The sequence below is a fragment of the Natator depressus genome, chromosome 11 (assembly GCF_965152275.1).
Source record: "Natator depressus isolate rNatDep1 chromosome 11, rNatDep2.hap1, whole genome shotgun sequence".
In the NCBI taxonomy this organism is placed as follows: Eukaryota; Metazoa; Chordata; order Testudines; family Cheloniidae; genus Natator; species Natator depressus.
This window is the reverse complement of record NC_134244.1, coordinates 19,053,839-19,064,967: the sequence shown is the minus strand read 5'-3', so window position 1 is coordinate 19,064,967 and position 11,129 is coordinate 19,053,839. Positions and strand designations below refer to the sequence as shown.

General features: G+C 42.4%; 1 protein-coding gene across 1 annotated transcript; it reads left to right on the top strand.

Annotated features, from left to right (window-relative positions):
- Positions 1–531: 531 nt before the first annotated feature.
- CXCR4 (C-X-C motif chemokine receptor 4) lies at positions 532–4,285 on the top strand. The gene is made up of 2 exons (XM_074966804.1): positions 532–636; positions 2,674–4,285. Exons 1-2 carry the CDS (start codon positions 610–612, stop codon positions 3,736–3,738), a joined length of 1,092 nt encoding a protein of 363 aa, XP_074822905.1. The 5' UTR covers positions 532–609; the 3' UTR covers positions 3,739–4,285.
- The last annotated feature ends 6,844 nt before the right edge of the window (positions 4,286–11,129 follow it).

Genomic DNA, 11,129 nt, shown 5'->3' with positions numbered 1-11,129 from the left:
ACTTTGAGGAGTGTCCTTCCCTCCTCTGGGTCTCCTCCGGCATGCCCCCCAGGCCATCCAGCACAGTGCCCTTGTTATGAGAGCGAGCCAGGGCCCCATGGCGCAGCACAGGGTACTGGCTGAGAGGGGCTACCAGCCTGCTTCCCCCCACCCCAACGCCGGCTACCACAGCTCCAGTCTGGAGGCGGAGAGCAGACTCTCCGCAGGAAGGCTGAGGTGCAAGAGCAAAGCCCTGGCTGTCGGGGCACCCAGCGCCCCGCGGGAACGGCCGCAGGACAAGGGGCAGGGCACCGGCAGCAGCCTGGCGGAGCCTCCCCGCCCCGAATGGGTAGCCCGCGCCACCCCCGGACCCGCAGGCAGCGGCTGGGGCTGGGGCAGCCGCACATGCTCACTGGCGGACGGGGCATATGCGGCGGACACCCCCCACCGGGGAGGAGCCACAGGCAGGCTGCCACCGAGCGCGGCGGGGGGGTGGGGTGGGGGAGGAGGAGCGGGGGGATTATAAGAGTCCGGGGCGCGCCCGAGGGACTCCGGACTTTATGCGGCGCGGCTGCAAGTGGCGGAGCGCAGCGAGACTCGTGGGCAGCTCGGAGGCAAGGAGCGGCGGGGATGCCGGCCGCCACGGACACCCTGGATGTAAGTGCGGCGGAGCTGGGGGGACGAAGGCGGGCACCGGGCGCGGGGCGGGAGCCTGCGCCCAGCACTTGCCGCGGCGCGGGAGCTGTTTGCACCGGTTGGCGCCGGGGCCGCAGCCAGGAGCCCGCACCCGCACCCCTGTGCCAGCTGTTCGCAAACAAAAGTGCACTGAGACCTGGGGCCAGTTGCGGGTGGCAGGCGCGTCCTCTCTGCGCGGCTGGAGACGGGGGCGCAAGGGGCGAGGCGGTGGCTGCCTTAGCCTAACGGGATCCGATGTGTACTTCGCGTCTCTTCTCCCGCCTTTCACGGCGCGCGCCTGGGAGGCGCCCGGAGATGGACTTGCAGGGCGGGCGGAGAGACCTGCGCTGAGCCCCGCACTCAGGCTCTGAGCCCCCTTAAAACTTGGCGGGGTTTGCAGAGGGTGAAAGGGCGGGGTTTGGTCCCCAGCCTCTTGCTCTACTTGCGGCCCCTTAGGCGTTTTAAAGCGGAGCTGTCAGACTTGAAGTGAACGATGAATTTCGAACACTTTCCTTCGGTCCTTGCTGCCGTCTCTCCCAGTGTTGATGACAAGGGCTGTCCGTGCTGCTGGCTTGAGCGCGCTGTTACAATGTAAGATTTCGGGCGGATGGTGCCGCCGTGATGAGTTTGCTAAAAAAGAAAAGTTGGATCCACTTGGAGCAAGCTTTTTTGTTGCAGCCAGCCCCGAAATTCCAGTGTCGAAACACAGACCGAGGCAAATTGCTCCTAGGGTGCCCAAAGTGCTGGATACAGGTTTTGCAGCACTGGATTGTTGTTGTTGGCTCTACTGTTTTTTCAATTTAGTCAGTGGAATTTTGGGGCCAGCTACCAGATTTGGGGATTTGCAGTGCTTTCGAGCCAGGATGCATCAGCCGCCTGATATCTTGGAGATGTGGTGGTGGACTATGAGTACCCACACTTTCACTCCATTTAACCCGTGGAATTTTGGGGGATGGGGAAATGGGCCAAAAATTGGCTAGATGTGGCAAGATTCATCTTTTATTCATAACTTGTAAATTGCCTACATAGATCAATCCATTTGAAGCTGGTGTATCAAGTTGTTTATAAGTGCTTTATGATCTCCTAGGATGCATAAACCCTATGCAAATATTATATATATATAAATAAAGAGTAATTGCATAAGAGTGGTCATTCCTTCCAGCCTGTATTGCTTTGCCAGATTGGTGCTTAGCCGTTGGTGGTTTCCTGATGCACTTGCATGCCTGATGCCTCCACTGTTTCGCTTCCTTTTTTCACTAGCGGGCACAATTCAACACCAGCTCGGCTCCAACAATCCCTCTTAGTCCCATGAGCCCCTGCAACCACAGCAGAGGGAGGGAAAGATGTTTGCTCGTGGTGACCTTTCTAAGGGTTGTGGATCTCCTCTATTTAAGAGGTCACCTCTTCTGAGGAACTGTCAGTTGCTCCTCTGCAGGGAACCCTCACTATTATTGTTTTCTCTTGATAGCATTAGCTGAATCAGGGGGAGAGCTGGGGAAGCCGTGTTACTGGTTAGAGAATGCTTATTTATGGACCTCTACACTTCTGTAGTAAGAATTAAAATGAAACTGTTCTTATGAGTGATATTCTTGGGAGAGCTATCCTACAGTAGCAGAGGATGGGCTAGACGATGCAATAGACCTTTTCCATTGGTAAGGTGAATCTGCTAAAAACATGATACAATAAGTGTACTGAAACCAGGGTAACATTTCAGAGAGTGGCAATTATTCTTTGTGCCCTGTCTCCACACACAAACATTGTTCCCAAGGTTCATGTTTCCCAAAGGGGAGAATGAAGTAGAAGTGATCAAAAATTTTAAATATTGTTTTGATAATTAAGTTTAATGTAAACTTCATTTTACTATGGTTTTTTATTAGTATTTGGATGGCTTTTCCTGACCCCTGACCATGCCTTCTTAGGAGGCTCTTTAGACATTAATGTGAAAATATCTGTACATAGTGAAAAGTCTTAGCAGAGGTAGAGTTGAGGTCTAACAGCTTTTCTTTCATTTTATTGTAGCTGTATTCTGGGTTCACCATTGAATTTCCTGATAATGGCACTGATGAGCTTGGTTCCGGCCGTGACTACGGGGACTTCAAAGAGCCATGCTTTGGGCATGAAAATGCTAATTTCAACCGTATCTTTTTGCCAGTCATCTACTCCATCATCTTCCTGACCGGAATCATTGGCAACGGATTGGTTATCGTTGTCATGGGCTACCAGAAGAAATTAAGAAGCATGACCGACAAATACAGGTTGCACCTTTCAGTGGCTGACCTCCTGTTTGTCATCACTTTGCCATTCTGGTCTGTGGATGCAGCTATAAGCTGGTACTTTGGGAACTTTCTGTGCAAGACAGTCCATGTCATTTACACTGTCAACCTATACAGCAGTGTCCTGATTTTGGCCTTCATAAGTTTAGATCGTTACCTGGCGATAGTCCATGCTACCAATAGCCAGAGACCAAGAAAGCTGTTAGCTGAAAAGGTAGTGTATGTAGGCGTATGGCTACCAGCCATGCTTTTGACAGTGCCTGATATAATCTTTGCCAGTACTAGTGAAGTAGATGGAAGGTATGTATGTGATCGCGTCTACCCTCATGACAACTGGCTGATTTCATTCAGATTTCAGCACATTTTGGTAGGATTTGTGTTGCCTGGTCTAATAATCCTGATTTGCTACTGTATTATAATTTCTAAGCTGTCACACTCCAAGGGTCACCAGAAGCGCAAAGCATTGAAGACTACAGTCATTCTCATCCTTGCCTTTTTTGCCTGCTGGCTGCCTTACTACATTGGCATCAGCACAGACACCTTCATCCTGCTTGGAGTCATCAGGCATGACTGCAGCTTTGAGACGATAGTACACAAATGGATCTCTATTACAGAAGCCATAGCATTTTTCCACTGTTGCCTGAATCCGATTCTTTATGCCTTCTTGGGTGCCAAATTCAAAACATCAGCACAAAATGCCTTGACATCAGTTAGCAGAGGATCGAGCCTTAAGATCCTTTCCAAAGGCAAACGTGGGGGGCATTCTTCTGTTTCTACAGAGTCAGAGTCTTCAAGTTTTCATTCCAGCTAACACAGTCTCCTTCTCATCATTTTGTAATAAAAGAACATTTTTTTAAAAAAGTTACACAAGATTTCAGAAAAAACAAGACTGACCATAATGTACAGTTTTATTTACGGTTGGAATTTTATATTTTCTTTTAGTTTCTGTGAAGTTCAATTGACTTATTTATATAAACACTTTCTTGTTGATGGCAAAGTGTCTAGGCAGGACCTGTGGACAAGTGGTTAGTTCATGAAGTTTTAGTGCTTGTCTGGTTGTATAGATACGTGAACTAAACACTTTTAGAGTGTAGAAAGTTACTGTTTAAAATTTAGAAAATGTTTTTCTGTTGTTTGTATGTAAATGTTCCAAATGTGTTCCTGTTAAAAATTCTTTTGATTGATATTCAAGAATTCCCCCTCACCTCCCAAGCTGTTTGGTTTACAATAGTTTAATTCTGCTGTAGACAATGTCACTTATAACCAAAGCCTCTTCTGTCAAATGTTAGATTTTTTTTTTCCAATTCTCAGTAATGGATTGGTTTGCAAAACTCTGCTGTGTAAGGTTGTTAATAAAAGTACATGATAAAAAATATTTTGGTATGTTCTTCAGGTCTTATTTCCATATACTTTATTTTTCTTACCACTTTGAGTTGCAGTTATTAATGTTCAATCTTTGAAACCAACATAACTCATCTGATATGGGCCTAGGGGAAAACAAGAGGTTTCATATATATTGCTTGTCCAGTGATGAAACAAACTATAGTTATCAATACAGACAACTGAGCAGCTTAGGGCATTTATTTTGTACCAACTTGTTAATGCTTTTTCCATTAAAACACACACTTAGTGTAGCCAACATTGCATTTACAATAGCTTATCCCCACTTCAGTTAAACTGTTAATGGCTATTTGGGGGGGAAAAAAAAGCTTCCTTTATTGTAATATACTACACCCAGAAAGTCCATTTAACCACCTTAACAGGTGCTATCAGCCTCTTAAGGAAAATCAAAAACATCCACATTAGAATGAGATTCTAACTGCTCATGGTAAGTATGCAACTTCCATAAAATGCTGTTTTTCCAGGTGCTGTCTGATATCTGCATGTAACAAATCAGATTGGCAGTGTGTAGATATTTTGAAAGGAGATTTTACACTTAATGTAATTATATGCAATCCAAGTTAAACTCCCACTCTGTATAATACACATCAGAAAAAATTGAAATCATGTTTGTAAGTACTACTAGAATACAATCTAATACAAGTTCTCGTGAGCCTTTTGCGATATCCTGACAAATAGATGATTTCCTGTCATTTAAAATCGTTCTACATGTGCTTCCCCTATAAGTGTATTATATTTATATTGTATTGCCTAAGGCAACATTGGGGTCTGATCCGGCTGACACTGACATCAATGGTGATAGATTAGACCCATGGTTTGCAAGTCAAAAGGTGACAAATGCTCCAATTTAGAATGCCACTTAAGCACATGCTTAACTTTAAGCAGGTGAGTAGACTGATTGAAGTTAAGCATGTACTTTACTAAATCAGGGCCCTGCCACCCATTCCAAAAAGTACAGATCTACTTGAACACGAACAGTCCTCCCAAATGGAGGACAGACATGTCCCTCCTCTTTCACCCGTTCATAACATTTCAAAAACCCTTCCTGATGTCCTTATAAAGTCAAATCCTACACTTCTGCAATAAGCAGTAGGGTTTTTTAACTGGCAGTTCCATAAGTCAAACAATAGTCAAAGTAACTGAACCAAAATCCTTTCCTCTAATAGACATTTTATTCCAGCTGGAAACAAAGGTGGTATGCTGTTTCCTTTGTGAAAAGTGTTTTCCCCCCACAGAGATTTCTCCATTGAGCTGCCCACATCCTGGTACAAATCCCAAGCAAAGTCAATAGTTCGTTTGCCATGCAGTGAAGTAACTTATTGTTACTGAACTCATGTATAAACCATGTTACTGAGACAAGGTTTCTTAAAAGGTCAGTAATGTGGTTTCATTTCTATAGTGTTCAAATTAAAAAAATATCACATGCATGTTGCCGCTAAGCTTAATTAACATATTCTGAGGACTGTATAACTTAACATTTATTCTGTTTAAAATTTCAAAACCTGTAGTTGGGCAATTTACATTTTTTGTCCTGGGGGAAAAAAAATACTATTTTTTTTTTAAGATATCCAGGCAAAGTAGAAACTCTTATAATTAGTGTTACAATTCTATTTCCTTATGCTAGTTATTACTGCCTTATTAAAACTGTGAATTCAAAAGTAGTAAATAATAGATATTCAGCCAAGAAGGAAAGCACTTTGAGTATAATTTTTGTGTTCCCACTTAAACAGAAGACATTGTCAAGTGCTTTTTACATCACTAACAATCGTACGTTTGTTGTTTTGATCTTTTAAAAAGATATATTGTTCGTATTAGCCACACAGCTCTCTTAACTGAAGCAGATACTGGCACTTCAGCAAAACCCATTGAGTCAGAATGTGTTCCCACATGGGCGAGTATCCTAATGCTTTTACGGGGTTGCAGTGGTGTAAATGAGAGCAGAATTTGTAAAATGTGTTAAAAATCTGAGTGATCATTTTTATGTATTTCTATTTCCTTGTTCTTTATTATTTAGGATACTTGCATGAATACAGGATCTTTGTGTCAGAGTTCATCTGTTTATTCCCCACCTGAAGTCATGTAATCCTCAGTGACATCAGCTCAGGAATTAGCAGCAGGAACAGATGAATTCTTGAGAAACAAAAGATCCTGTTTTCATCCAATTGCCCTGCATAACAGAAAATACAAGGGAAGCAAAATGAAGGAAAAAAGATATGGGGGCAGAACTTCCTAAATAGAATATTAGTTTCTTGCTTTTTAAGTTTTCTGTGAAGAACCAGTTACTCATTGATTTTGACTCATTTGTTTCCACCCCTATCCAATTACTCAGTCTCCTTCAATTCCAATTACAAAAGACTTACTGGCTATCAACCTTCTGCTGTTTAGTTGTTGAGGAAATGTTTGTAGCACTCTTAACATTAATTTAAGTCATTCCCATTACACTTTGCAGTCAGTCAACCTTTACTTTAGGCAGAGAATCAGTGGAAGAGAATGTGTAAGAAAACCAATAGTGCATGCTACCAGTGAAGATCATTGAAAGGAGACCTTTAAAAACAAAACACAGGAAGTGTTTGTGTGGAAAATAGGCTAGTGAATTAAAACATCAGAGGCCAACTCCAACAGTCTTTCGGGATTTATTACACAAAACCACCTCAATAAGATCTGAGAGAGTAATCCTTGCAGGACCATGTCCTCAACATTTAGTAAGAGTTGTAAGATCTTTTGGGATTTGGCTCCAGAAAAGAAAACAAGGAAAAAATAGAACACATTTTTAAAGAAGTAAATTACACAACTTGAAATATTACTGAGATTTATGGAGACATTTGTAAATTAAATTCAAATCTGTCATAAGGAAACTCAATAAAAAATTATGGACCAATTATTTTCTGTTACACTACTACACTACACTCTGCAGATTTGCAGTTGTGTAAACAAAAAGCAAAATTTGCCTCATTTTAATTTGTTTTTACTATCTTTAAATACATCATAAAACTGAGGGCCTGACTTTACTCTTATATCAGTGTAAATCAGGAGCAATTTCACTTTAAGTCAATGGATTTACCCAGTGTAAAACTGGTGTTACAGGTGAATCAGATCCTCAGGTTCCAGTCCACACACTGGAATAATCTCTGGTCAAATCAAACCCACACATCAGAATTTCAGAAATACAAACTTCAGTCTCTTTCCAAATTAGTCATGCTTTAGTAAGCAGAATAATCAGTTAATTTGTTTAATTTTCAAGACACCCATAATGCCTAGTCACACCATTTTACAATATATAATAAAACAATAGTTATGTCTATCCTCTCCTAAAAACATCAGACAAGGCACAGCAAATGCAGCCCACATATAACCTCTGGTTACAGCCTAGTTCATGTATGTTTACTTGTGCTAAAGTGATATACAGGGCTAAAAGATCTATAATATATTCACTGAGGCCCAAATGCTCTCTTTCTGTGCAAAAGTGCTCAGAGAGGAATACACATTCAAACACCTCAGCTGTACTTGAATTGCAGTTTGCAAACTCTCCTTCCCTGGTCTGGGGGACTGTCAGGGTTTGAAAGAGAATAGAAGCAGCTGAGTAGAGGGAGTCATCTGGATTCCCCTGCAAACTTGTGCCTCAGCTATGGCAGGACCAGTAGCCATACTCCCCAGCAATATTCTGTCATTCTGAGGGGTTTTGGGAGTGTACACTGAAGGGTTAAGGCTACCTTGGGAAACATTAACTCTCCACAAATTTTCCTATGGCTTTAATTTGAGGACCTCAACACACTTTAAAAACATTAGGTAATGCTCCCAATGTCCCACTGAGGTAGGTAAGTACTATACCTTTTTATAAATTGGTAAAGTGAGGCCAAGAGGTTCAGATCCTGATTTTCAGAAGTACTGAGTGCCTATAGCTCCCATGGACTCCCTTTTTTAGCACGTCTGAAAAATCAGGCCCTAAGCAACTTGTCCAGGGTGACACAGTGAGCCACTAGCAAAGTCTGAATTAAAATACAATCATTTAACTACTGCTGTGATGGGAGCATTATAAATGCTAAAGATTAGCTCAGCAGATACCTCTATCCCCTGGACCATGCTAGGCAGAACTAAGTTCAGAGTAATTGTCTGTTTTCCTTCACTCTGCTGCCCCAATTGGGAGCACAGTCAGAATACTGTGTTGTTGGAGAAGGCATTACACAATAATCCGTTACATTTTATATTCTCTCTCCTGTGCTGGCCAAATCAGATGGCATGGACTCGACACTTCAGAGCTCAGTTCTGAACTTGGGTGGTTCAGAGGTCATAAACAGAAGTTCCAGGATGCAATAAGCAGGTAAAGGAAAGCTCTCTTATTTTTCCTGGCTAGTCTCACTGCACAGATCTTTTAGAGTGGGTTCTACATCCAAGCTTATGTATAAATCAGAACAAAATCACCAGGAAAATATAAAGGAAATTACAATAAACCATGTAGCCATTTACACAAATGCTGAAAGGTTTATCCTGTGATGGTGGAGCTCAAATTGGACAATGAACAAAATGGCCCGCTCTACACATTCAGTTGAAAAGGCCATTTTTTATATTGTTTGGGAAAGGAAATAGCATGATGAGGAAGCATTTCCTTGATTCAGAATGCCCCAAAGTCCCCTAACAATGGTGCATTCTCATATAATGCAGAGTGATGAAACTTGGGAAATACTTAAGCAGATAGGGCCTTATTAGTTTTGCTCAAAGGATGCCACTCCCTCACTTCATGTTTTGAAAGCTCTACACATTTAGGTTTCTCCTTGTCGTTAAAACACAAACACAACTGCCGGTCACAAGTAAGTAGCAGGGTAAGAGATGACTAAGCTAATTGATTATGAAGAGTCTACAATATTTAGAATTTCAGAAAATGTTTTCTCTCAATTATACAAAATATATTGTCTTTTTAATTTTTTCTCCCAATATATATCATCTCTAACGTGCCTAGGGTTCATTAAGCTTTTCATACCTACTGTAGTGCAGTCAACGAAGTTCTGATTCTGCTGCCACTCTGGTACTGATGCAGGGCAGAGTTACATGGTAGAAACCAACAAATCCAGTCCGAATGGAGGCTGGCTCACATGTACATAATCGTGAGCACTTTCACGTGTGGATCCAAGAAATAAAATCCTGGTTCAATTGAAGTCATTGGCAAAACTCCCATTGATTTCAGTGGAGTGAGGATTTCACCCAAGGTTGTGTTGCAGGTCAGATAGGAGGACAGAGGGTTTAGCATGCCTACTTTCTCAAGTGTGGACAAGTCTCCCGTGACATACTCTCATTTAATTCAATGCACGCACTATCTGCAGAATCATGCCTTTTATTTGGACACATTCTAATAACCCAATCCAACGCCAGCTGAAGACAATGAAGTCTTTCCACTGACTTCAATGGGAGGCAGCAGAGATGACCCATGCCTGCCATGTGTGTGTGTGGAGGAGGGGCAGAGTGAGGGCAGGCAGCTCCAGCATTGTTATTGAGCATGCTCAGTCCGTGTGCGCACGCTCAGTACAAGCCAAGCAGCAAATCTGGGGAGGGCCGGGGGGCAGGAATATGACCCTGCATATCACCACCACTACCCCAGCGCCTCTGGGCCCACAAAAAGGTAGACATTTTAACATGGAGCACATGGAATTGTTCTGCTGAAAGTAACTGAAATAAAAGACCATATAATTTACTTTTTTCAGCAACGTTTTGTCTTGCTGTCGGGAGCCCTGCATGTGTAGCTTTCAACAACTCATGAGCAGTTAGTTCTAGTGGCACCTATGTATTTGAAAGAAATGGGCCAATATTTTTAAAATACCCTCTGAAATTCACATCAGAACAGACTCTCACCAGACAAACATGCTCAATGGTATAAGAAATTTAAATTTTTCATTGAAGTATCACACTGTCCAGTCATTTTTTGCTATTGATGTTTTCCCCTGCTGTTTCTGCTTTCCTCTTTTTGAAGTTACAAAAACATTTCTCTCTTCTCCTGCTTTGCCTGTTTTTTAATATATCTTTATAGATTATTAAACAGTTCTACAAAACTATACATAACATAAAATATGGAGGAGCAACAAATAAACACTTTACAAAGCACAAATACCTGGCTGTCCACAATACCTCCTTAGCCATCTCATGTACCTCACTCTTCCTCACATCTGGGTTTTGCCTTAGACAGAAGATAAATTCCTCCCATATCACATGAAATTCTTCAATTTCCTATTGAAATGTTGATTTTTATTTTCAAGTTTCTTATAATGCAAACACAACCTATTCTTGTTTACGTCCTAGGCCCTTATTCAGCACTCCTTAATCAGGCAGATCTCCCGCTGACCTCATCAAGAAGTCTGTATGAATGCGGTGTGCTGATGAGGCCCCTTATCTGTGTGTCAGTGTCCTCAATGATGTCAACACAGCTCTGAGAATAGGGTTTGTCAATTAACTTTTGTTCTCCATGCTGTTGGCTACCACTGCAAATCAATCATAAAGCTGGACAGCAGTCATAATTATCAGTTTCATGTCTAAGTGTCACCCCTCCCTAGGCATACGGGACATTGCAAAACAGCCACAATAAACGTAACAAACATGCAAAATGCAAACAAAATATCCTCACAAAATTTCTCTCACCTCCCACTCCCCTCATTCTTCTAGGTTGCTCCCTTGGTAGCCGTTTCCCATGGTTGTCTTTGCACCCCTTCTCCCATGCTGTCACTTATACCAGGATTCTCCACGTGGGGCACCAAGTGGTCTTCAGTCAACTGCCTATTTAAAACACACTTCTTCTGCTAAGCTTCTCAACTATATTCC